Raw genomic sequence first — 27,595 nt, forward strand, 5'->3', positions numbered from 1 at the left:
ATTGAAATTCTAAATTTAGCGTCATAGAGTTATAGAATACTACAGCACAGAAATGGGCCGATCAGCCTACCTAGTATGTGCTGATCTTGTAATCTGCCTTGTCCCATTGACCTGCACCCGGATCATATATCTTCCCTGCATGTACCTATCCAAATTTTTCTTCAATATTGAAATCGACCCCACGTCCACCACTTGTGCTGGCAGCTCGTTCCACACTCTGAAGGAGTTCCCCCTCACATTTCCTTTAAACATTTCATCTTTCACCCTTGACTCGTGTCCTCCAGTTGTAGTCTCCTCCAACCTCAGTGGAAAAAGTCTGCTTGCATTTACCCTCTTAAATTTGTATACCTCTACCAAATCTCCCTTCAGTCCTCAATGTTCTAGGACATAAAGTCCTGATCTATTCAATCTCTCCCTACAACTCAGATCCTCAAGTTCCTGATAGCAGCCTTTTAAGTTTTCTCTGTACTCTTTCAATCTTATTTGCATCTTTCCTGTAAGTAGATGACCAAAACTGGACACAATACTCCAAATTAGGCCTCACCAATGTCTTCTACAATTTCAACATAACATCCCAACTCCTGTATTCAGTACATTGATATATGAAGGCCAATTTTCCAAAAGCTTTCTTTGTGATTCTATCTACCTGGGGTGCCAATCCTGTTCTACCACACTTCTCAGTGTCCTGCTGCTCACCATGTAAGACCTACCCTGGTTGCCCCCCCCCCCCCATTCCATCATTCATCCTGTTGGTCCCTAATTGATAGTCCTTTTATTATAATTTCACTGTTGTTTCTGCATAATTTCCAATTGTTGGTGATATGGTGGAATAACACTGTGTAAAAGGTCCTTCGTATTCAACCTATCCAAGTTTCTTGTACTTTTATGCCCTCAATTATATTTCTTCTCAACTTCCACTCTTCTGAGGTACACAAACCTAGCCTATCCGGTCTTTTTTCAAGCTACTTTAGTTCATTGCCAGTTGTGTTCTGTAAGTTTGCAGTCTGGCTTTCTGATACAATACTCATGGCAATTATTAAAAGACTGCAGTTGTCCTAATGCCTTGTCCAACCATCCTTCAATCTGCAGCGTCAGGACTGTCGACAGTATTGTGCTGTGTTGAACCTTACTAACAGACCTGAATTCCACCTGTGCCTATTCAACAAAATCATTTGTCATATGAGATATTCAGAAGAAATAAATTCTTGCTTCCTTATATTCATAGTTGGCAGCAGCCATATTTAAATACTGTAGTAATCACCTCTCCACAAGGCCCTAAATTATGTGCATGCATGGCAACTATTAGAGACTGACTGGAATGAAAATGACTCAACATTTATGTTTTTAAATTTGTGAAATTACCTGCCACCATGAGTTTGAATTTTGTACATAATTTTTTCAGATGTTTTGACAACTTCTGTAGGCAGACTTGAAAAAGATGTTATTTTTGTGAAAAAAATTGGGAGTCACAGCTACTCATCCCACACTGCAAATCAAGCTCTCCTATCATTTCGGATCTCCCCCTCCCACTTTCAAATCTCTTGGTAGTTCTTCTTTCAGTTAGTCTTAACGAAGGGTCTCGGCCTGAAACGTCGACTGTACCTCTTCCTAGAGATGCTGCCTGGCCTGCTGCGTTCACCAGCAACTTTGATGTATGTTGCTTGAAATTCCAGTGTCTGCAGATTTCCTCGTGTTTGTGGTTGCAAAGCAACTGACTAGGATTTTTAGATGCTGAGGGAATCTAAATGTATGGGGTTAATACAGGATTCTGACAGTGAGGGGCAAGATCAGATATGATTATGCTGAAAGGCGGAAGGCATGGGTAGCCAAGTAACTTCATCTTCTACTAGCTCTATCTTCCCCATCTAATTAAGCACCACTTCTCCTTTATCTGAGCGGAATAATAGAATAATTTTAACAGATAAATTAAAGGCATGGTCATATGTGCATCTTAATTTTCTCTCGAATAAAAACGTGTTCAGCTAAATGCAGTGAAGAGCCACCCTCTGAAAATCCATACTTTGAACTTTTCCCATGTGTCAGTATCCTTCTACAAGTACAATGTCTCCTTCTCTGATCCAAATTGGCAACTTGTGTGAATCTAAATTGGGTCATCTTAAATCTCATCTATTTCCCGCCACTCTGCACTTCACCCCTCACCTGGACAGAGCAAGAACAGAGTTCCCCTATCCCATCAATTTTCATATTCAATGGCTCATCTCTCACAATTTCAATGCCAGCTCCAACGAAACTCCAGCACCAGACACATACATGAGGAGAGGAAATCTGCAGATGCTGGAAATTCAAGAAACACACAAAAAAAATTCTGGTGAACGCAGCAGGCCAGGCAGCATCTATAGGAAGAGGTACAGTCGACATTTCGGGCTGAGACCCTTCGTCAGGACTAACTGAAAGAAGAGATAGTAAGAAATTTGAAAGGGGGAGGGGGAGATCTGAAATGATAGGAGAAGTCAGGAGGGATGGAGCTAAGAGCTGGAAAGTTGATTGGCAAAAGGGATACGAGGCTGGAGAAGGGAGAGGATCATGGGACAGGAAGCCTGGGGCGAAAGAGAAGGGGGGAGGGGAGCCCTGAGGATGGAGAGCAGGCAAGGAGTTATAGTGAGAGGGACAGAGGGAGAAAAAAGAGAGAGAGAGAAAGGGGGGGGGGAAATAATAATAAATAAGGGTCTGCGTCGGGTCTCGCCAATATATAGAAGTCCCCATCGGGAGCACCGGACGCAGTATATCACCCCAGCCGACTCTCAGGTGATGTGTCACCTCACTTGGAAGAACTGTCTGGGGCCCTGAATGGCAATGAGGGAGGAAGTGTAAGGGCATGTGTAGCACTTGTTCCGCTTACAAGGATAAGTGCCGGGAGGGAGATAGGTGGGAAGGGATGGGGGGGACGAATGGACAAGGGAGTAGTGTAGGGAGCAATCCCTGTGGAAAGCAGAAAGGGGGGGAGGGAAAGATGTGCTTAGTGGTGGGATCCTGTTGGAGGTGGCGGAAGTTATGGAGAATTATATGTTGGACCTGGAGGCTGGTGGGTTTCCCATTCTGATGTCTATCCACGGCCTCCTCCTCTGCCACACTCAGGTTGGAGGAACAACACCTTGTATTCCGTCTGGGTAGCCTCCAGCCTGATGGCATGAACATTGACTTCTCTAACTTCCGCTAATGCCCCACCTCCCCCTCGTACCCCATCCCTTATTTATTTATTTCCCCCCCTTTTTTTCTCTTTTTCTCTCCGTCTGTCCCTCTCACTATAACTCCTTGCCTGTTCTCCATCCTCTGGTGCTCTCCCTCCCCCCCCCCCCACTTTCTCCCTAGGCCTCTCGTCCCATGATCCTCTCCCTTCTCCATCCTTGTATCCCTTTTGTCAATCACCTGTCCAGCTCTTGGCTCCATCCCTCCCCCTCCTGTCTTCTCCTATCTTTTCAGATCTCCCCCTCCCGCCCTCCCACTTTCAAATCTCTTACTACCTCTTCTTTCAGTTAGTCCTGACAAAGGGTCTCGGCCCGAAATGTCGACTGTACTTCTTCTTATAGATGCTGCCTGGCCTGCTGCGTTCACCAGCATTTTTTGTGTGTGTTACCAGACATGTATCTCCCTTTCCCTCCCTTTTAACGTTTTGCGGGGAATGCTCCCTTTGTGACCCTCTGGTCCCCCAGCATCCATTCCCCACTGTGTTGCAGTTTCATATGCAATCACAGGAGATGCAACATCTATTTTTTTTCATCTCTTCTTTTCCCTTGCCTTTCCACCATCGAGGAACCCAAACAGTTGTCTTGGTAAATTAGTGATTCACCTGTAAGTCTTCAAGTATGGAGTTCTGAATTCAGTGTTTACAGTGTGGACTCCTCTACATCGGATAAACCGAACACCGACTGGAGCAAACAACAGGAATTCTGCAGATGCTGGAAATTCAAGCAACACACATCAAAGTTGCTGGTGAACGCAGCAGGCCAGGCAGCATCTCTAGGAAGAGGTGCAGTCGACGTTTCAGGCTGAGACCCTTCGTCAGGACTAACTGAGTAAGGGATTTGAAAGTTGGAGGGGGAGGGGGAGATCCAAAATGATAGGAGAAGACAGGAGGGGGAGGGATGGAGCCAAGAGCTGGACAGGTGATTGGCAAAAGGGGATACGAGAGGATCATGGGACAGGAGGTTCGGGAAGAAAGACGGGGGGGGGGGAACCCAGAGGATGGGCAAGAGGTATATTCAGAGGGACAGAGGGAGAAAAAGGAGAGTGAGAGAAAATGTGTGCATAAAAATAAGTAACAGATGGGGTACGAGGGGGAGGTGGGGCCTAGCAGAAGTTAGAGAAGTCGATGTTCATCCCATCAGGTTGGAGGCTACCCAGACGGAATATAAGGTGTTGTTCCTCCAACCTGAGTGTGGCTTCATCTTTACAATAGAGGAGGCCGTGGATAGACATGTCAGAATGGGAATGGGATGTGGAATTAAAATGTGTGGCCACTGGGAGATCCTGCTTTCTCTGGCGGACAGAGCGTAGATGTTCAGCAAAGCGGTCTCCCAGTCTGCGTCGGGTCTCGCCAATATATAAAAGGCCACATTGGGAGCACCGGATGCAGTATATCACCCCAGTCGACTCACAGGTGAAGTGTTGCCTCACCTGGAAGGACTGTTTGGGGCCCTGAATGGTGGTACGGGAGGAAGTGTAAGGGCATGTGTAGCGCTTGTTCCGCTTACACGGATAAGTGCCAGGAGGGAGATCAGTGGGGAGGGATGGGGGGGACGAATGGACAAGGGAGTTGTGTAGGGAGCGATCCCTGCGGAATGCAGAGGGGGGGGAGGGAAAGATGTGCTTAGTGGTGGGATCCCGTTGGAGGTGGCGGAAGTTACGGAGAATAATATGTTGGACCCGGAGGCTGGTGGGGTGGTAGGTGAGGACCAGGGGAACCCTATTCCTATTGGGGTGGCGGGAGGATGGAGTGAGAGCAAATGTACGTGAAATGGGGGAGATGCGTTTAAGAGCAGAGTTGATAGTGGAGGAAGGGAAGCCCCTTTCTTTAAAAAAGGAAGACATCTCCCTCGTCCTAGAATGAAAAGCCTCATCCTGAGAGCAGATGCGGCAGAGACGGAGGAATTGCGAGAAGGGGATGGCGTTTTTGCAAGAGACAGGGTGAGAAGAGGAATAGTCCAGATAGCTGTGAGAGTCAGTAGGCTTATAGTAGACATCAGTGGATAAGCTGTCTCCAGAGACAGAGACAGAAAGATCTAGAAAGGGGAGGGAGGTGTCGGAAATGGACCAGGTAAACTTGAGGGCAGGTTGAAAGTTGGAGGCAAAGTTAATAAAGTTAACGAGTTCTGCATGCGTGCAGGAAGCAGCGCCAATGCAGTCGTCGATGTAGCGAAGGAAAAGTGGAGGACAGATACCAGAATAGGCACGGAACATAGATTGGTCCACAAACCCAACAAAAAGGCAGGCATAGCTAGGACCCATACGGGTGCCCATAGCTACACCTTTAGTTTGGAGGAAGTGGGAGGAGCCAAAGGAGAAATTATTAAGAGTAAGGACTAATTCCGCTAGACGGAGCAGAGTGGTGGTAGAGGGGAACTGATTAGGTCTGGAATCCAAAATGACTGGAGTAATCATTTTGCAGAACATCTGTGCTCTTTCTGCAGGAGTGAACATTGAGCTTCTGTTTTGCAACCTCTTTATTTTCCTATTGCACTCCCACTCTAATATATCAGTTTGAGGACTCCTGCAGTGTTGCAATGATACCTAAAACAAGCTTGAGAAACAGTGCTTCAACTTCTGTTTGGGCACTTTCTTGCCTTAGAGACCCAGTATTGAATTCTTCAGCTTTAGGTAACTCGAATGCCTTTCGGTCTGATTCAGAATTGGCCTTGTCTGCTTCTCATCATTTTGACTGAATGTCTTTTTTTTTTTTTGCCCAAGTAGTTTGGCCTGGTGGTAATGTCACATGGCTTTGCTGTTAAATTGCCCAGACAAAGAAGCAGAAGGTGCTGCTAACTACCTCTCTAACTGCTTCGTTAACTCATTTGGTGTCACCACATCAGAGAATTCTCTTTTCCTCTATTCAGCCCTGCTACCAAAATGTAGCTCATCTCTTATACCCAGTTCTGATGAAGTGGTTTCTGTCTTGCTTTCTACAAGATTGTTTAATGTCATTTCCTGCACACAAGTGTAAAAGAGAATGAAGTAATTGGTACTCCAGATCTGGTGTAGCACGAAAAAGAGCCATAAAACCATGGTGACCAGTGGAGTGCCTGAGGGATCTGTTCTGGGACCCTTGCTCTTCATGATTTTTAAAAGTGACCTGGATGAGGAAGTGGAGGGATGGGTTAGTAAATTTGCTGATGACACAAAGGTCGGAGGTGTTGTGGATAGTGTGGAGGGCTGTCAGAGGTTATAGCAGGAGATTGATAGGATGCAAAACTGGGCTGTGAAGTGGCAGATGGAGTTCAACCCAGATAAGTGTGAGGTGGTTCATTTTGGTAGGTTGAATATGATGGCAGAATATAGTATTAATGGTAAGTCTCTTGGCAGTGTGGAGGATCAGAGGGATCTTGGGGTCTGAGTCCATAGGACGCTCAAAGCAGCTGCGCAGGTTGACTCTGGTTAAGAAGGCATATGGTGTATTGGCCTTCATCAATCGTGGAATTGAATTTAGGAGCCGAGAGGTAACGTTGCAGCTGTATAGGACCCTGGTCAGACCCTACTTGGAGTGCTGTGCTCCGTTCTATTCGCCTCACTACAGGAAAGATGTGGAAACCATGGGAAGTGTGCAGAGGAGATTTACAAGGATGTTGCCTGGATTGGGGAGCATGCCTTATGAAAACAGGTTGAGTGAACTCTGCCTTTTCTCCATGGAGTGACGGAGGATGAGAGGTGACCTGATAGAGAGAGGTGTGTAAAATGATGAGAGACATTGATTGTATGGATAGTCAGAGGCTTTTTCCCCAGGGCTGAAATGGCTGCCACAAGAGGGCATAGGTTTAAGGTGCTGGGGAGTAGGTTAAGAGGAGATATCAGGGGTAAGTATTTTTTATGCAGAGAGTGGTGGGTGTGTGGTATGGGCTGTTGACAACGGTGGTCGGGGTGGATATGATAGGGTCTTTTAAGAGACTTTTGGATAGGTACATGGAGCTTTGAAAAATAGAGGGCTATGGGTAACCCTGGTAATTCCTAAGTTAGGGACATGTTCGGCACAACTTTGTGAGCCGAAGGGCTTGTATTGTGCTGTAGGTTTTCTGTTTCTGAAAGATGAAGGACACAATAATAATAATTGTTGCTCAACATAAAGATTGAAATACAACAGAATTTTCACAGCATAGCTTTGTCTATTTAGATTTCTCAGTCCATAACAATTACTTGTTGCAGGTCAGGGAAAACTGAATTTAGAATCAAGAATGTTGCAAGTAAAGAATATTGGGAAAACTGGATGAGTACTTTTGGTGGGATTCATCTGAGTTTCTTGCTATCCTGACAGTGCCAATTTACCTTGGTTAAAATTTACATTGACGCCTGTATAAAGCAGGCACTGTGTAAATTCCACAGTGAACATACCTTTCCATTATTTATCAATTAACATACCAGTGTTGCAAGCAACTTGCAATTGGATTTATAGAGATACTTCTAGTTTTGATTGGTGTTTTCCTTCAAGCTGCCGAACAATCTTAGATTTCACGTTTGGATAAATGGTGAGGATTTATTCAGTGCTAGTACTTTATGATTAGAGTTTCACTTTCTTTCTCCTCAGTCATTTTCAGTCTGTACTCTGTCATTACCCTGGAACTACTATCAAATGCCAGTGTTCATGGAATCCTGTTCTGATGGGTATAGTTTATCTCTGTTACTCAGACGGCTCTGATACTCTGATCCGTTCCTCTTCGACCACCCCCAACTTGAGGTTCTTCAGCTGCTGTCACGCGTCAGTGACTGGTGTATTTTCAGTTTGCTGATTGTGCTGCCCTGCAGCTCTCTAGTATTGAAGCAAAGCACCTTGTTCTGGAGCACCCTGGTACTGAACCCAAACACCTCGTGTATTGATTTAGGCAGCAGACATCAGCAAGTTACTTGACCTTAAAGTGTCACAGCTGAGTCTGACCCTATTTTCGACTTGGTTGGATTTTAGCAACTTCGCGGTCCCCATTATAGACCAGTGAGTCTTGCATTGATGGTGGGCAAAATTATTAGAGAGGGTTCTTGGGGACAGGATTTCTGAGCGTTTGGTTAAGAATAATCTCGATTGGGGATAGCCCGCAGTGGATGGCAGGTCATGCTTCAGGAGCCTGATTGAATTCTTTGAGGAAGTGACAAAGCAAATTGATGAAGCTAGAGCAGTGGATGTGGTATAAGTAGATTTTAGTAAGGTGTTAGATAAGGTTCCACATGGTAGGCTCATTCAGAAAGTCAGAAGGCATAAGACTATACAGTAAGACCATAAGATATAGGTGTAGAATTAGGCCATTTGGCCCATTGAGTCTGCTCTGCCATTTCATCATGGTTGATCGAATTTTCCTCTCAGTCCCAATCTCCTGCCTTCTCCCTGTATCCCTTCATGCCCTGACCAGCCAAGAACCCATCAACCTCTGCCTTAAATATACTGTACGTAAAGACTTGGCCTCCACAGCTGCCTGTGGCCAAGAGTTCATTAAAACTTGGCTGTGTGGACTGCAAAGTGGCTTGCCCACAGAAGAGAGTGGGTAGTTGAATGTGGAGGTCAGTGAACAGTGGCACCCCACGGGGAACTGTTCTGAGACTCCTGCTCTTTGTGATATTTATAATTGACCGATGAGGAAGTAGAAGAGTGGGTGAGTAAGTTTGCAGATGACATGAAGGTTGGTGATGTAGATTGTGCAGAAGATTGTTGAGGGTTACAACATATCATTGATAAGAATACAGAGCTGGGCTGAGAAATAGCAGATGGGGTTCAATCCAGCAACGTGTGAAGATTGAACCTGAAGGCAGAGTACAGGTTAATGATAGGATTTTTAGCAGTGTGGAAGATCTTGTGGTCACTTCCATAGATCCTTAAAGTTGTTGTGCAAATTGGTAGTTGTTAAGGTGTATGGTGTGTTGGCTTTCATTAGTCAGGAGGCTGAGCTCAAGTGTTGTGAGGTAATGTTGCAGCTCTATAAAACTCTGGTTAGACCACACCTAGAATGTTGTGTTCATTTCTGGTCATCTCATTATAGGAAGGATGTGGAAGCTTTAGAGAAGGTGCAGAAGACATTTACCAGGATGCTCCCTGGATTGAAGAGCATGTCTTATGAGGATAAGTTGAGTGAGCTAGGATGTTTCTCTTTGGATTGAAGGAGGATTGGTGACTCTATAGAGTTATACAAGATGATAAGAGGCATCGATCAAGTGGACTGCCTGAGACTTTCTCCCAAAGTGGAAATGGCTAAATTTGAGGGGGCATAACTTTAAGTTGATTGGAGGAAAGTATAGGGGAGGATGTCAGAGGTAAGGTTTTGACACAGAGGAGGTGTGTGGAGTACACTGCCAAGGATGGTGGTAGGGCCATTTAAGAAACTCTTAGAAAGGTACATGAATTAAAGAAAAATGGAGGGCAATGTGGGATGGAAGGGTTAGATTGATCTTGGGGTAGGTTAAAAGATCGGTACATCATTGTGCACCAAAGGGTATGTACTATGTGCTGTTACTGTTACCCACCTGAGACTTGGTTTGATAGCCATGTTTGTTCTGATATATTTTTCACCAACCATCAGCCAGGGACTCTCTTCGTGGGTAAAGAGGGGAATAAACAGAAGTTTCTTTATGTTCGGTGTCAGATTCTAGTCTAGTGGCTGAGCTAAGCAGGTGGGCTGGTTTCCAGAATATTCTTTGTGATGAAAGCCAGACTGATTTACAGGAAGCTTGAGAAATGTAACTGCTCTTTGATGTTGAGGTTTAGATAACTCAGATTACTCACAGTTTGAAATTATGCATTTGCGATTCATTATTTTCCAGCACTGACATATCTCACCCTTCACTTTGCCAGCCTGCAGCTGAGCTGTGCCAACTAGAATTTGGACATGTGGAGTGAGTTTTAATGGAGAGCACATGCACTCTTTAAATCAGCTGAATAATTAGCAACCAATATATACTCCATTTGAGCTTTGCAGTCTATAAACTATACATACCTGACAACTGGCTGACTGAAAATGCAATTTTAAATTTATTTTTCACCTGTGGTTTGTATTTTTTTAATTATTAAATATGTTTTTTATTGCTTTGCAGCCTTTCAGTGGAATCTATCTGAATAATACCGAACAAGGCATGTACCATTGTGTCTGCTGTGATGCTGTGCTTTTCAGGTTAGACTCCAGAGCAAAGTAAATTCTTATACCTTCTCTGCTAAGAATTACCTACAGCATCTCAGCCCTTTCAAAGTGACTGGTTTGTTTGTGTATTTTTATTGAAATGACTTTGAAAACTGGGAATAGCTGTACAGTAAGTCAGATTTTTGTCCTTGCAAGCAATTTAAGTGTCTCATATTAGTGTCTCATGGGTCACATATAATGTTAAAATCTGTGTTCCAGCTGGCATGGATGTATTTCAGTCTATAAATATTAATAGCACTTGGAGATAGTATTTAATGAGGCAATAATGATGAGAAGAGCCCTGTCTAAAGCTCTAGGTCGATGAAATATGAACAAGATAAGCCAGTGAATATGAAATATAAGTACATAAGATTGAGTTATGTTGCCCAGTTTCCCATGTCACTCTGACTGTAATAAATGATCAAGTCTATTACTCCACGGTGGAATGAATAGAATCTCAAAAGACAAAAATTAATAAAGGTTCACAATTCAGAGTTGCCAATTTGCAGGACTGTTGCGAATACTTCATTTTTTTTTGGCAGTAATATTGGCAGCCTGTGTTTTCTGACAGTTCTCCATTTTCAGAATCAGTACTTAGAACGAAAGGAAATCACATTCATGGATACATACATTTATTTTAAAAAAAGTCCAATTCATCTAATTTCCTTTCAGTGGCTTGCTTCATTTAATTGTATTATTTGTTTGAAGTTGTTTCAAACTAAAATAAGTCAACTTGAAAGTCAGCAGGACCCTGATCAATCAGGTGTGCTGGTGGTATTATCCGCACTGGATCGTAATCTACAGACTCCAAACTTCCTTTATGTTGTAATGACCAATATTTAGGTTCTTCTATTTGTTTCTTTTTTTATAAATTTATAAACTACTATATATTCTCCCCAATTCAAATCCTCTGTAATATCCAAAGATAAAACAAATAACTTTTTTTGAACTTCTTATAAAGGAAATGCGTCATTAATTATTATTATTAGCATTCATTTATTATTTAGATATAGTTGAGAATTTTCTTGAGTGTCTCCTGTTCTTAGAGCTTTCCATTGACTTGCTGTTAATTCTAAGCTGAGATAGAGGAAATGAATACAAATACAAATTGGACATCATGAAAGCTAGTAGTTGATAAATGGTAAAATATGGGTGAGAGGAAATGGGGGATGAAGAAGAATTGGGAATCTTTGGGGAAGTCAAAGCTGTAGAAAGATGTGAGCTTTGAAGGCCCATTGTCATTATCTGGACTTCGTCATAGGTAGATTCATGGTCTGCACACATTTCCATATGAATGAAGACAAGCAAAATTCACAAATGAATCTTACTTTGCATTCCTTGGTGAGATATTTTACGAACTGTCAAGTATTGCTGACCTGAATTTTAAAAAAATACACAGAAAAATGCACCCATTGTTAATGTCTTGCCATGGCTTTAGCTGCCTGACCAATTCACTCTGGAATTTGCTGCAGTATCTTTCCACCAGATTTCCTCAAGGCCATCATTAAAAATTCACCCTCATCATCAGTACCACTCCTGCCACTGATGAAACTGTCACCTTCATTTTCGCAAGTTCTTCACGTGTTGTGGTCCTGTTATGTTTCTGGAAATGGTTTGGATTTTTAAAAAATTGATAAGTAGTGCATTACTGCAGCCCTGTGTTATGATGTATTTGATTCAATCATGAGGAAATGTACCCTCTGGTACTCATTTTAAAAACTAAGTGCTGATATATCTTTTTTAAAAAAAAGGTTGACTTAAAGTTCCCCTGGAAGGGAGTAACAACAGTTTGAAATTCACAGACTACTTTCCAACTGTACTGAATATGATTCTCTCCAACTTCAGTAAAAAAAAAATCTCTAGACTAAACAATTGCTGAGTTAGTAGCCGTAAGACATAGAAGCAGAATTATGCCATTCAGTCCATTAAGTCTGTACCACCATTCCAAAATGGCTGACTTATCAACCCCATTCTCCTGCTTTCTCCTTTGACTGATTAAACAAGAACCTATCAACCTCCACTTTAAATATACTTATTTACTTGGCCTCCACTGCTGTTGTGGCAATGAATTCCACAGATTCACTACCCTCTGGCTAAAGAAATTCCTCCTCATCTTTAAATGGATGTCCCTGTATTCTGAGGCTGTACCCTCTGGTCCTAGGCTCCCTGTCTGTAGGAAACATTCTCTACAGCCACCCTTTGTAGTCCTTTCAATATTTGACAGGCTCCAATGAGATCCCCTCGTCATTCTTCTAAACTCCAGTACATATAGGCCCAGAGCCATCCAATGCTACTTGTATATTAACCCTTTCATTCCCAGAATAATTCTCGCAGATCTCCTCTGGACCTTCTCCATAGCCATCATATCTTTCCTTAGATAAGGGGCCAAAAGCTGCTCATAATGCTCCCAAGTGCAGTCCTTCCAATGCCTTATAAAATCTCAGCATTGTGTCCTTGCTTTTGTATTCTAGTTCTCTCAAAACGTATGCTAACAGTACATTTGCCTTGCTTGCCCTCCTGCAAGTTAAACTTTAGGGAATCCTGCACGAGGATTCCTTTGCAGCTCTGGTTCTTAAATTTTCTCTGTTCAGAAAATAGTTTACACCTTTATTTCTACCAAAGTGCGTGACCATGCACTTCTCTACACTATATTTCATCTGTCGCCACTTTGCTCATTCCCCTAATCTGTCTAAGTTCTTATGCAGACTCCCTGCTTCCTAAACACTTCCTCCACCTATCCGCAAACTTGGCCACAAAGCCATCTTTTTCATCAGCCAAATCATTGATATAAAAGGAGAAAAGAAGTGGTCCCTACGCTGACCCTTAGCGAACACCGCTCGTCACCAGCAGCCATCAGAAAAAGGCCCCCTTTATTCCCAGTCTATGCCTCCTATCAGTTAGCTGATCTACTATCCATGAAAGTATCTCCTGGAATACCATGGGCTCTTATCTTGTTAAGCAGCCTCATGTACGGCACCTTGTCATAGGCCTTCAGAAAATCCAAGTAAATAACCACTCTCTCTCTCTCTCTCTCTCTCCTTTTTCTATTCTGCCTGTTACTTCCTCAAAGAATTCCAACAGATTTGTCAGGCAAGATTTCCCCTTAAGGAAATAGTGCTGACTTTGGCCTATTTTATCATGTGCCTCCAAGTACCCCGAAACCTCATCCTTAATAATGGACTTCCAACATATTCCGAAACACTGAAGTCAGGCTAACCTGCCTACAATTTTCTTTCTTCTGCCTCCCTCCCTTAAGACTGGAGTGACATTTGCAACTTTCCAGTCCTACGGAACCATACCAGAATCTTGTGATTCTTGAAAGATCATTACTAATGTCTCCACAATTTCTTCATCTTCCTCTTTCAGAAGCCTGGGGTGTAGTCCATCTGATCCAGATGACAAAGGGGTTACTATAAGATCTATGCCAGAAGAGGCTGAAATGTATTTGTGCAACTAGCTGATAAATGGCTGTCTTAATGGAAACCATTTTGTATGCAAAGTTATTAATCTAGATCAGCAGTGGATAAATATTTGAAATATAAATAATTCACCATTATAAAGAAAGATAATAGAATTGCAGATAAAAGGACTCCCCCCCCCCCCCCCCCCCCCACCAGGACACCTGGCAGGCACATGGGCTTGAATGATTTTCTTTTCTGCTATAAAATTGCGTTAAATATCCAAAATAGATCTTGAAATATTACACATGTATGTAGTGCCCCTGGTGCTGTATTATTAATTCTTTCTCCTAGAAGAAGCTGCTGCCTCACAGCACAAGAGACCAGGGTTCAGTCTTGACCTTGGGTGCTGTCTTTGTGGATTTTCACAGGTTTTACCGTGACTGCATGTTCCCGCTGGATGCTTCCATATCCCAAAGACATGCAGGTTGGTAAGTTAATAGACCATCGTAAATTGCCCCCTGTGATATAGATAAGTGATAGAATAAAACATGAGATTAATGTAGGATTAGTGTAAGTGAATGGTTGATGAGGATGATGGTAGGACTTTAAAATAGAACTGAGTAGCTTGTTAAGTCAGTTTCATCAAACTTGGAATAGAGTTGGAGTCAAATATAAACAACTTGATGAATAAGTGGGGATTAAATAATAATTGAACAGTTTCATAGATATTCTCACAAACAGCAGCCTCTACATCCAAGCTTTTTAAACTAAGCTCAAATTCACAAACTAACAGGGCAAGCTGAATTTTCATTCTTTCTGAATTTTAGTGTAGGATTTATAATTGTATGCCCGGTAACAGTTAAAAACATAAAATGCTAGAAATACTCGTGATTTTCAGCATTTCCTGTTTTTATTTTAGATCTTCAGCATCTGCCATTTTAAAAAAAAAAATTTGGATTTGCATATCATGGCCTGATACAAAAATTAATTATAGCTTGAATTAATTTCTAGCACATTCAGTGCTTGTTTTTCCTTTAGCTTTATATGTTTGGGTGGAAAAATATGTTCTTTATTGTGTTAATTAATTTGTACTTTAAATGGTTAACAATAGCTCTGAAACCAAGTACAATTCTGGCACTGGTTGGCCTTCATTCTGGCAAATCCATGGCACAGTGGGTGATGATGAATCCAGTACGAATGCACTATGTCGCCCAGATAACTCCATGGGATCAACTGGAACTGAAGTTATTTGCAAAAAGGTATGCATAAATGGTCTGAAGAGTGGATATAGAGATAAGTTTCTTATAGTGGGGGTGTCTCAGACCTGAGGATCCCCTTTCGAATGGAGATGAGGAGGAACCTCTTTAGCCAGAGCGTGGTGAATCTTTGGAATTTATTACAAAAGAAAGCTGTGGAGGCCAAGCCATTGGGTATACTTAAAGCAGAGGATGATAGGTTAGCTTCCAGGATTGGGCATTTTCAAGGTAGTATGGCCTTGATTAATGAGGGCATCAAAGGTTATGGGGAAGAAGGCAGAAAATAGGGTTGAGGGGGATAATAAATCAGCCATGATGGAATGACTCAATAGGTTGAATAGGCTCATTTGCTGAGTATAAAAGTCGTGAAGTCTTGTTGCAGTTGTGTAAGACTTTGGTTAGACCATTTTGGAGTAGTGTATGTAGTTCTGGATGGTACATTATAGGAAGGATATAAAGGCTTTAGAGAGGGTGCTGGAGAGGTTTGCCAGGATTAGAGAATATAAACTATAAAGAGAGATCGGACCGAATTGGATTATTTTCTTTGGACCTCTGGAGGCTGAATGTTGACATCTGTGTGTGGCATAGATAGACTTTTCCCCCAGATTGGAAATGTGAAATACTAGAGGATGTCGGGTTAAGGTGGGGGGGGGTGGGGGAGTTAAAGATTTATGAGGCAATTTTTTTTTTGCACAGTGAATGAGTGGAAGGTGGCTGGAGCACACTGCCGAGGGAGGTGGTGGCAGCATATACAGTAGCAATATTGAAGAGGCATTTAGGCAGGGAGTGGAGAGACATAGACCATGTGCAAGCAGAAGGGATTAGATTGGATTGACATCTTGGGCTGAACAGCCTGCTTCTGTACTGCGCTATATTTTGTTTCCACTCCATGGAAATAATGGGCCATTGCTGTGTGTTGATTCCCAGAAGGAAACTGTTTTTAAAAAGGAGGCATGCTGTAGTTTTTTTTTGTTTCAAAGACTGCCTCAGTGTTTACTGAATAGAAGTATCAAGTAGTCAAGGTCACAATTATTATCTTTTGAAAGTACAGCATGTTCATTGGAGTATATTGAAATGCTATACTGCAAGTTCCAAAACTGTGTATGATTAACAGTAGACAGCTATACTTAAGAGTGATTCTGAATGTTTGTTATATCAGCTCATAGCCCTGCACATTTAAGGGTGTGGATTTTGCTGGTAAACCCACTCCACAGGATTATATACTGGGTAAGCACCTAGCAAAAGTTTAAATATGTAAATATGAAATTATTCTTTCTATAATAGGATAGTTACAATTAACTGTTTTATCTTTATTATGTAGTGTGATGCGCACCTGGGCCACGTGTTTGATGATGGACCGGAACCCACAGGACATCGATTTTGCATCAACAGTGTGGCATTAAATTTCAAGCCTGAAAAAATACAGTGATTTCCAAAGCAATAAGTTACTATTGTTACAAAATACTTTGTTTAACTTGGGTTGAGTTTCTAGTCCCGTGATATATAAATGGGTGCAGAAGTGCTTTCATTGTAAATTATCTGTTTGCTGCATTTAGTCAAATTTTCATTGTATTTGAAGAGCAAATTCTACAGTGTTTTTGCCCATATTGCCAAATCTATAAAATTCAAGCAAAGACCCACCCATTTTTATGTAAGAAAATGTTAAGTTAATATTATTGATTCTGCAAAATTAATTATTTACAGTTCGCAGATTTTAAATGCACACAGATAATATACTATCTTTTGAAATCCATTCCCATGTAGAATGCTAACTTTTCTCTACTGGATGGTTCTAGATTTATTTTTGTTCCTAGACTTTTTTTAATTTTCCTTTTATTTTCTGCTGTGATTTACCACTAGTTATTCAGCTGCAATGACCAACTTTCATAAATCACGTAAATGCAGGTGTAATTCATGCATTGACATTTGTTGATTTAACCACATTTCTGTGCACTATTCAAAAGGCCAAACATAAATTAGATTTCGTGTATCCAAACACATTTATCTGCATGTCTTGTCCTGGTTCTAGAGGACCAGCGATTTTGGAAGCTGCAAATCAATTGCTAAAGGATAATTATACAATTTATAATGAGAATAAATAAAAAAATCAGTTTTGGTTGACTATACATATTTATTTACATGATTCAGGAATGTCATTTAATACATTAAAATGGTGGTTACCTTGAACTGTGAATGATCTGTATATTAATTTCATTGCATTGCTTTATTTGGAGTGTTTTTAAACCAGAACAAGACAGAATATTTATTACTAATACTGTATTTGATTTAGTAGATTATTTTATCTCATTCTACAACTGTATACATTCATGTATTGAAAGGAAGCTATCCCCAAATTCCAGCATTATTTGTGTAGCCCTATAGTTAACAGCTTTTTAAGTTCATCACAAAAACTGCTTAAATGTGATATGAGGGGTTGTGCTGTATTATTCTCTACCTGAAGAAAAAACATCTCATATTCTGCTATAATACTTATTTTAAAGTACTTTAAAATCTATGTTCCTTGTTTTCTGACACTCCCACCATAGAAATAAGCCCATCCTATTGACTCCGGCTACAATTCCCATTGCCCATCAGCTCTAGATTATCTGGCATGGTTTCCTGTAGACCAGTCTATCCTCAGAGGTAAATCTCTGCTCCAGCCTTCCTGTGTAGTCTCATCTTTTCTGAAGGAATAGGGTCAGATAAAACCCTTCCCTCTTCAGCAGAGACTTATATTGGACGCTATATATAATTTTCCCCTAACTTATAAGTAGAGGATACATCGCTGTGGTCTCATGACCCTCTGCTGTGGCAGTCGTAGTTTATGTACTAGGACTCTCAATAAGAACTCAAGATTGTGGCTTCAAGTCCAACTATAAGCACAACAGTATAGACTGACAGCAGCGTCGAGTTTTTTTAAATTTATACTGTGCATTAGTTCAGAAGGTAGTCTTTTTGATTTAAAAAAAGACGTGACACTACTGTAAAGAAGCGGGAGTGGGAGTTGTCCTTGACACCCAGCGGTTCTCATCCTTCAAAAAACACACAAATGCACGCACACACTCATAGAAAGAAGCATGTTGTTGGAAGCGTATACTTACAATGAATTTCAGTGCATACACAGGAAACGGATGCAATAATTAATTATAATTGGCATTGGTAAAATTGTAACTATACCTTGTGGACCTTCGTTGTTAAACCTCACAAATCTGTGCGGCATGTTTCATTTGACTCGACTTTAACTGCTTCCCAGCACAGGTAGCGCGAAGACAGAAAAATATTGGCATCCATTTTTAATTTTGTTTTACAACCATTATTGCATAAACATCAAAGAAATGCTAAGCATTAGCTTTGCAGTTAGTAAGGAGTTCGACGGTCTTCGGTTCGATTGCAAGTATACTTGCAAAAGAGTTCGAGTATTCTGGCAAAGGCAGGCATGGCCAAGAATCAAGCGCTGGATTCGCACGCGTAACATTGCAATTGAAATTGTACACAGACAATCTTTGTAGATATTTCCAATTGCAGTTTAACATGTACTTGTTTCAGTCTCATTTCAACTACACATTTTTAAAAGAAATATTTGGTAGATTTCGGCAAAAATGACAAAGAAATACTATGTAGCAACGGCTTGTGTGAATATTGAGAGAGATGCTGGCGTTTCATCTATTCGCGGTTTAGACCGGGAACAACCACCCATCAACGAGAGCAAGCCAAGCACTAATGAGACCGAATCTCCAAACAAAGTGGTACTGGAGAAGACCCAAGCTCGAGCAGAGGACGGAGTGGCGACTGCGTTACGTTCAATGAATGGGCGATGAGGTGGTTACACCGAAAGACGACGGGAGTCTTCGCAGCGTCGGTGTGTTTCTCCTGTAGCCATAGAGACCGTTGTATCCAAATACTGGTTTAATTTCAGTGAGAAAGAGAGAATGACCTTTCACTTGATCTGCCGAGTGACCTGTGATAGAGAGACTCCTCGTGGATTCTTTTAAAACAAAGAATTACATTCTCTGAAGGGCATCAAAAGCAGAGGAAGCTTTGCTTAATTGTTACCAATGTTAACAGGTCAGACGAAGAGCTGTTCTGCTCAAGATTATTTGTAGGTAACTCATTGGCTACCGGGAGCTCGGGAACGTGCACATGATACACATTTCCTGGTGCAAAATTAATCTCTGCGGGACGCGGGCGAATTCGGCCCCTACACAATAAACTGGGGGTTGAAAGAAATATTCTTCCCTATTTTACCAGCTCCGTCTCCAGCATTATTCCTACATTTTAGTTTTTCGGGTATCTTATGATTTTGTCTCGACATTTTCATAATTTTTTTTGGATCACTATCGCCCTTAATCTGAATCTACTCTTATATTTGGCCCGCTATTCCTCGCCCTTGCTGGAAGATTTTGTGAGACTCAAAGTGGAACGCCCTCCCCCACCGATAGAGTCCTCTCCCCCCACCCCCCAAACCAATGGGTGTTGCCGAACTGAAGAAGCGCCAAATGCTCCCCCCTTCCATCTTTTACCTGCTCCGTTTTTGTTTCTTTCTCGCAGGTAACAGGCAGCAGCTCCGAAAAGCTGGAATCGATCGACCACTACGCCGTGGACCGAGGTCCCATTGGCCGCCTTGGGATAAAATACTTCATTAATATTTGCCTCTTTAATCTATTGCTGGAAGATTAGCAAAATATAACCACAGAACTATCACACAGCGTGCTTCCGTAGGCCGTAATCAATATTTGTGATCTGTTTAGTGGTCCTTTCTTAATATCCGGGAAAACCTGGAATTTGAATCAGATCGCGATCGGAACTCAATACTGACACTCCAGAATGGCCATTTGCTACAGTCTAACTACTGGTTGCGGCCCCGTACGGGGACACACGAGTTGGCATCTGGGTGATTATCAAAATCGAACGGATATATTCAAAGCTGAGATGGGGTTCTAACCAACAAAGAAATCTGGGATGACAGGAGAACAGACCCGAGGAACATGGGATCACCCACGATCCTGTTGAATGGCGAGCAACACACACACGATGCTGGGGGAACTCAGCAGGTCAGGCAGCATCTATGGAAAAGAGTAAACAGTCGTGTGTGTTGCTCGGATTTCCAGCATCTGCAGATTTGCGCTTGTTTGCTGTTGAATGGCGGAGTGCAGAATGGACAATCTGGTCCACTCACCTGGCCGGTCTTTTTCAACAGTGGGAGGAGAGGTCTGGTCCTAAAATAGGCGGCCGAGTGCGGATCCCTTTGCGGGTTGTACGGAGGGATGACGCTTCCCGCTCGCGGCGCTGAACGGCTGTGTTCTCTGGAGATGGAGCTCACGGCCACGCAGTCCAGCAGAAAAGCCTTCTCCCTCCGCCGCAGCTCTTCGACCGGAGGAGAGGGGGCGAAGCGGGGAAGGCGCCCTGGCAGTTTCATCGCCCTTGTCTCCATACAGGGCTGACCTGGGGAGCAGCTGGCAATCTCCGACACAGGGGATTGACAAAGGCGCGGAATTGGGTTTCTTAGAAACGATTCTGCATCGGGAACAAACGTGTTTTGTTTGTGTTGCTCTAGAAACAGGTACAGGCTAGTAAACCGACACTTTAGCAAGTAAAAATCAATTAGCCGGAGAAACTCGAGCCGGTCGAGCAGCATCTGTGGGCGCGACACTGCCATGTTTTGGGTTTTGCGTCAGTCCTGATGCAGTGTTTCAACCCGAAACACGGACGTTCCTTTCAGCGTATTTAATGGCTCAGTATGGACAACAACAGAAAATCCTGACCCAAAACTGTCCGATCTGAAATGAAGCAGAATGGAGTTTCGTTTATATTGTTAAATGTCTCCCTTGCGGCTATTCCCTAACGACAAAAATGTGAACGTAGACGCTTAAATGGGTGACACTGCCCAAGTACCCGAGACGGCAGGCTGCACAAACCTAATCCCTGAGGCACATAACACGCGCAGGTTTGGTCAGTTTTCCCTGTATCCCAGGAAACAGACTACTGATATTTTCCGCAACAGTTCGAAGTTAAAAGTAAATTAATAACCAAACTAGGCGTATCTTGAGATTCGTTTTCTTGCGGACATTTACAGAATAGAAGAAATACAATGGTTTTACGGGGTGGGGGGACATAAACAGGCAAAGACAAACATACAATCATTGTGCAAAAGAAGTCAAAACTGTAAATAATACTGAGAACGTGAGTTGTAAAGAGTTGTTGAAAGTGAGTCTGTAATCAGTTCGGAGCAGTGGTCAATGAAGTTATCCCCACGCTGGTTCAGCAGCTCGATGCTTGCAAGGTAATAATAACTGTTCCTGAACTTGGTGGTGTGGGACCCAAGGTTTCTGTACCTCCTGCCCGATATTAGTAGTGAGAATAGTGGTTGGATGATGGTTGTCTTTGATGATGGATGTAATTTCTGTGGCAGCGCTGTATGTAAATATACTTAGCGGTGGGGGAGAAATTTGCTGTGAAGGACCGGGCTGTCCACCTCAGTCTGTCGCCGATTCCTTTCCTGAACATTAGTGTTTCCATTCTAGACTGTGATGTAACCAGTTCTCCTGCCTGTTGTTGATAATCAGCCCCGTGGTTTGGCCGACATTGAGGCCACTAAGCCGGCTTTTCAGATTCCCCTCCTATAAGCTGATGTATCGGAGTTACAGCGTGTCAATATCACGCCACAAACCTGCTTCGATTGAGGCCCTCTTCCCTGCTCTATCCCCACATCTGCTGCATTGGGAACAATCCCACCTCTGTTATACCCTTCCAAAGTCCTGCTGTAAAGCTATTCTGGCTCAGGGTTCTTCGTCAGACTAAAGTAACTCCAAAATGCAGGAATCCTTCACCTGTTTGATCTTTTGTCTGGTAACTAAATTTGGATTCACTATCCTGTCGGCAGCTTTCTGTTTCAAGCAGCACTGACTGTACACAATTTTTTATTTTTGTAGCATTCATTAACTCTGTAACCTCCACAGCTTAATAAGGATACTCAACTAAAGCAAAAACAGAAAGTAAGACTGAACTATCATTGTCAAACATCAAGGTGCGTCAAAGAGCTTCAAAGCCAGTGAAATACACTCAGTAGCCATAGGTACGCATGTATATCTGCTCGTTGATGCAAATATCTAATTGGCCAATGACGTGACAGCATCTCAATGTATAAAAGCATGCAGACTTGGTCAAGAGGTTCAGTTGTTGTTTCTACCAAACAACAGAATGGGGATGATCTAAGTGACTTTGACTGTGGAATGATGGCGCCAGAAGGGGTGATTTGTGTATCTCAGCAACGGCTGATCTGCTATGATTTCCGCACACAATGACCTTCAGAGTTTACAAAGAATGGAGCGAGAAACAAAAAAAAAAGCATCCAGTGAGCAGCATTTCTGTGGGCTAAGGGATCTTGTTAATGAGAGAGATCAGATGAGATTGACTCAAACTGACTTGAAGGTGACAGTAACTCAAATGACCACGTGTTACAACAGTGGTATGCTGAAGAGCATCTCTGAATGCACAACACGTTGAACCTGGAACTGGATAGGCTCAGCAGCAGAATACAATACTGGGTTCCACACCTGTGCCTAATAAAGTGGCCACTGAATGCAAGCTTGAACACGGTCACAGTTGTAAAAGATGGAAATGCAGCATCCATGCTGAGCACATCAAGATCCCCCGGTCAGCTATTGATTGAAGAGAAGATGACAGACAAGTTATGAGCAGGTCCCCTTTTCTCCAAACTCCACCACGAGATTTCCTTTGGTCTATGTGATATGGCAGATCTGCTTTTTTAAAAACCAAGGACGGCCTCTCCCACTTTGCAGCTGTCCTGTAGTACTGCAGTGGAGGTGCTGTGTTTGGGCTTGAACGAAAGGTCTACTGACTTGGGGAGATGCATGACAATTTGATGCAAAGCTGACAGTTTTATAGAAGACAACTGCTCTCCTCGTCCTTCATGGACTGGAGGCGAATTCGGACGGCACAACCCTTTGTTACTTTACTGCAGGCTTTAGGTTTCTAGTGCTGCAGCCATATTCACAATTTGAATGGAAGAAAATGTGGGAAATCATCTTTAATTATGTTTTTCCTTCGGCAAGGCCTAAAAAAAACTAAAACAAATTGTTTTCACTGTTTAGCTTTAAAAAGACCAAGGGTTGTGAAAAGAATGAAGGTAAGATTTGGGAGCCTGGGTGGGTTGAGGTGGTGCTGGGAGAGGTGAGGAAATCCAGAGTTTTGAAATGCTGACATTTTGATGAATCTTGCTTGATATGTGTTGGAATTAATGGAAAATAACAAATATTTTTCATGTTGAGAACTAGTTTCAATCCAGGAACGTTGTAATTACAGAATAGTTAAGATTCAGTTGTATTCTTTCTAATTCATACTGATTTTCCCATGTTTAACTTGGGTTGTCTCCCCACTTTGCTTCCTTTATAACTAAAGTTTTCTTTACCTACACGGAGGCTCCCATCATTTAAAGGACACACACACACACACACACACACACACACACACACACACACACTTTCTAATCTAATCAATCTTTTACACATGTCTCAGTCAGACAAGATCAACTTGTGGTAGTTCCCTCCCAGTGGGACAATGGATTAGTGTGGATGAACAGAAAGGCTGTCATGAACATGATGGGCTGAGGGGCCCATTTTTGTGCTGTTTTACTCCATGAATCTATGTCTCCACGCCAGGAATTCCATAGCTTTTAATGCCATGGACCAATACCATCCAGCGAGGGGTCCACAGAGCCCAGGTTGGGAACCGCTACTCTAAATATTCCTCTCGTATTCCATCTCTGCCGATTGTGAAACTTCCACTTCCTTGATTCTTCTGTAAAACAGCATTAAAAATTGTACAAAATTCAGGGATAAGGTGAAGGATGAACTCAAAACAAACACTGTAACAAGAGGAAAACTAGTAACTCGACAAACCAATGCAAATAAAAGCTGAAACGCCCCCTGGTGCTGATGGACTGTATCCCGGGTCTTAGCTGCATGACCGTGGAATGTTGATCGTGGTCAGCCAAAACCCAGGTTCTGAAAAGTCATGAATGCAACATTCCTGTACAAAAAAAGAGAGGAGGAACTGTGTGTTGGTTATCCTTCACTGGGAAGATGTTCGAATCGACAATTAAGCTAGTAGCAGTCCATTTAGAAAGTCTGCTAACAATATATTTTATAAATTTTAATGCAACATTTTGTACAAAGGTTAGACTGCACTTAAAGGATTTTCTGGTTGCCCAGCTTTAGAAAGTATGTGGTTAAGCTAGAAGGGATGCAGAAAAGATTCACAAGATTGTTGCCCTCAGCTGGAGACCTTGAGTTATCACGAGAGACTGAATAGATGCTGTCAAGAACCCTTCGGATCAGCGGGAGTCGCTTCGCCCCCGAGGGCTCCAGACCTCGGCACTCGATTTCACATGAATATTGTTAATTTACCCATTTGAGGCTTGTTTTTACCTGTTAATTGCTCCCTGAAACTCCCCCCCCCATACTGTCTATTAATAACTGAGGGTTTCTCGCGCGACCTTGTAATATTTAAGTTACGCGCACCGAATATCTTGAACTGGCCTAGTCAAAATGACTTGTGCATCTTCGTTGATTCTGCGCATAAACTCTAGCCAGTGTTTTGTACACGCGTGTCCAGTTACTAGGCGCTCGCTAGCTGGGGTTCATCGGGACAGCAGGTGTGGGCCTGTACAGCTTTGGCCTGTCAAGAAACTGCTCCAGGAAATACTAACCTCACTACAGAAGTTCTCCGAGTCCGGTGGGCGAGATTTACGTCCTTCTGAGATTGGTTCTAGCTCCGAGCAGTCGCCTGTGCGTCCTGCCGCGGCTTTCCATAACTCCCGTGAAGGATCATTAAACCTACCGGTCCCTGAGTGGTTCGATGGGAACCCCGAGTCTTGCTGTTTCTTTTTGATAAAATGCTCCTCAGCGTTTGAGTTACTTCCTTCCAAATTACCTTCAGATCGAAATAATGTGGCATACACCACCTCACTCCTTTCGGGAGGGTCCTCTTTTGGACAACGGTACAATGGGAGGATGCGCCCGCCGCTTCGCAGAACAACATAATTCGGGAGTAAGCCAATCGGCTCGCAATGTCGTGTCGAACCTGCCAAAAAGCAAATCAGAAACACTAATTTCCACCCTCCCCACCTACACAATGTCCATATCCCTTCACTTCTCTTGCATCCATGTGCTTATTCAAACGTCTCTATAAGGCCTCTACCACCGTACGAGGCAGCGTATTCCAGGCGTCCACGACTCTTAAATAAATAAATTACTCCTGACATCCCCCTTGAACCTACCTCCTCTCAGCTTTAATTAGACATTTCATACCTGGGAAACAAATACTCCCGGTCTGCCTATGCCTCTCATAGTCTCATAACCCTCTATCAGATCTCCTCTCAGCCGCCGGCTCTTCAGAGAAAACAACCCAAGTTTATCCACTCTCTCATGACAGCACATGCTCTCTATACCAGGCAGCCTCTTGGTAAACCTCTTCTGCACCCTCTCCAAGGCTTCAACATCCCTCCTACAGCGGGGCGACCAGAACTGTACTTAATACTCCATATGTGGCCTAACCAGTTTTACGAAGTTGCAACACAACTTCTTCAGTTTTGAATTCAGTGCCTCAAGTAGTAAAAGCAAGCATTCCAAAAGCACCTCCGACCTGCGGAGCAATGACCTTAGATCACAAGACCCCTCTGCTCAGCAACACTGTTCAGGATCTTGCCCTTAATAGAGTGCTGTCTCCTTGCATTTGCTATTTCTCTGCCCATATCTGCCACTGTTCTGTATCCCGCTGTATTCTCCGCCAGACTTCTACACTATGACAACTCCACCAATCTCGACATCATCTGTAAATTTACTAACCCACTCGTCTTCATTTTCATCCAGGTCATTAATATACATCACAAACAGCAGAGTTCTGAGCACAGATCGCTGCGGAATACCATCAATTACCGACCTCCAGCTCCCATTAGTTCCTCCAACCACTATACTCTGCCTTCTCTGCGCAGACTAATTCCGAATCCAAACAGCAAATTCGCCGAGGACCCTAAGCATCTTAATCATCTGGATCAGTCTCCCATGAGGGACTTCGTCAAACGCCTTACTAAGATCCATGTAGACAACATCCACTGCCCTTCCCTTCCCGATCTCTTCACCAGAACAGAGGACTCTACAGAATTCTGCACTTTTGCTGCAGAGAGCGGCTGGAACATGAGCTCCATCTTTCATCAGGGTCTTAATAACGACCTTCCAGACAACCAGTTGAAGATTTGGAAAGTCTCAGAGACCCGGCAATCCGGATTGATAACCGACTATCAGAGAGGAGGAATGGAAACGGACAGATTTGTTTTCATAGCTCCTCTCGGCCGGCTTGTGGAGTCTGTTCAGTTTTATCTTATCCACTCCCCTGAGATTCCTCTCATTCTTGGTCATCCTTGGGTGGCTTTCCACAACCCTCATCAACTGGTCCACTGGCGCCACCAGGGCTGGTCACTGTCATGCCTGATCAGTTGCTTACCTCCCGAGTTGTCCGCAAGCTTCCACCCGCAGACCAATGAACGGTCAGAGAGGGTTAACCAGGATTTGGAGAGAACCTTTAAATGTCTGGTTTCAGGGAATCCTGCAACTTAGAGCTACCATTTGATCAGAGCGGCGTTCGCTCATAATACTCTCCAGCGTTGTTTCCGGAGCTGCAACGTGAGGTGAGTGTTCCGTCAGCCGATCAATTAGTTCAAAGATACAAATTGTCGAAGGCCGACGACCCCGTGCTAACTGCCGGGAACTGCAAGGGTCCATCGTTTTATTCTGGACAGCGTGTACGGCTATCAGCCTAAGATCTCCCCGTAAGGTAGGACAAATGAAAGGAGATAGTACACTGTGAAGGAAAAGATCCTTAACAGCGTCGAACCCCGGAAGATTGCTCCCCGTTATATCAGGCCATTCTCCCGATCCACTCCGTTACTCGCCGTCTGAAACTACCACGCACCATGCGCATTCTCGAGTCTAGTCTTAAACCTGTACTTTTTAGCCCCCTAACTGCTGTATCCAGGCCTTCTCCGCCTTCCCGCATTGCTGGTGGATAACCGGTGTATACAGCCTGGCGACAGTTGGACTCCCACATGGTACAAGGCAAGATGCAATATTTGGTGGCCTGGGAAGGATATGGTCTTGAGGAGAGGTGCTGGTTTCCTTCTCGGGCCATTTCGGACCCTGTATTGATAATAGACTTTCACATTCGCCATTCGAAACGTCTTGTGCAGCTGAGAGGCGAGGTCCTGTCGTGAACCATTTGGATTAGTGAGTGGCCCCCCGAGGTCTGAGGTCTCAGCCCCCAGTGTTCTATTTCACCTGAATATTGTTAATTTACCTCATTGTGGGTTGTTTCACCTGTTAAGAAGCTTTTCTTCGTGCTGATTATTTGTAACTGCGGGCTTCTCGCGCGCCCTTATACTATTGAAAACGCGCGCTCTGCATTCGTCGCTGTCTTGAACTATTCTTTCCATAATGATGTCCGTTTCGAGTGACCTGTGTATCTTCGTCAATTCTTCAGTGAACAAACTCTCCTCAGTGTTTTATACTCAGCCTCCAATTACTTCGTCCCTGGGTTCTCTAGCCTG

General features: G+C 43.1%; 2 protein-coding genes across 4 annotated transcripts in view; one reads left to right on the forward strand and one right to left on the reverse strand.

Annotated features, from left to right (window-relative positions):
- msrb2 (methionine sulfoxide reductase B2) overlaps positions 1-17,234 on the forward strand; it is a 32,401-nt gene extending 15,167 nt beyond the window's left edge. The window contains exons 3-5 of one of the 2 annotated variants that reach the window (XM_072253830.1): positions 10,237-10,273; positions 14,832-14,979; positions 16,298-17,234. In XM_072253830.1, coding sequence (XP_072109931.1) covers positions 10,237-10,273; positions 14,832-14,979; positions 16,298-16,379 — 267 coding nt within the window. In that variant the 3' untranslated portion in view covers positions 16,380-17,234. Of the gene's footprint in view, positions 1-10,236; positions 10,314-14,831; positions 14,980-16,297 lie in introns of both variants that reach the window. The other variant, XM_072253829.1, reaches the window with a different exon arrangement.
- Positions 17,235-17,290: 56 nt separating this feature from the next.
- Positions 17,291-20,445, reverse strand: LOC140195482 (sperm microtubule associated protein 1-like). Of its 2 annotated transcripts, none has more exons than XM_072253832.1 (3): positions 20,153-20,445; positions 19,497-19,596; positions 17,291-18,934 (listed from the first exon to the last, which is right to left on the reverse strand). In XM_072253832.1, the coding sequence occupies exons 1-3, from the start codon at positions 20,405-20,407 to the stop codon at positions 18,777-18,779; spliced, it is 513 nt and encodes a 170-aa protein (XP_072109933.1). In that variant the 5' UTR covers positions 20,408-20,445; the 3' UTR covers positions 17,291-18,776. The 2 variants fall into 2 exon arrangements, with proteins under 2 accessions (XP_072109933.1, XP_072109932.1); XM_072253831.1 differs by having other exon boundaries at positions 17,291-18,961.
- Positions 20,446-27,595: the final 7,150 nt, after the last annotated feature.

Source organism: Mobula birostris, chromosome 3 (genome assembly GCF_030028105.1).
Source record: "Mobula birostris isolate sMobBir1 chromosome 3, sMobBir1.hap1, whole genome shotgun sequence".
NCBI classification, from domain to species: Eukaryota; Metazoa; Chordata; class Chondrichthyes; order Myliobatiformes; family Myliobatidae; genus Mobula; species Mobula birostris.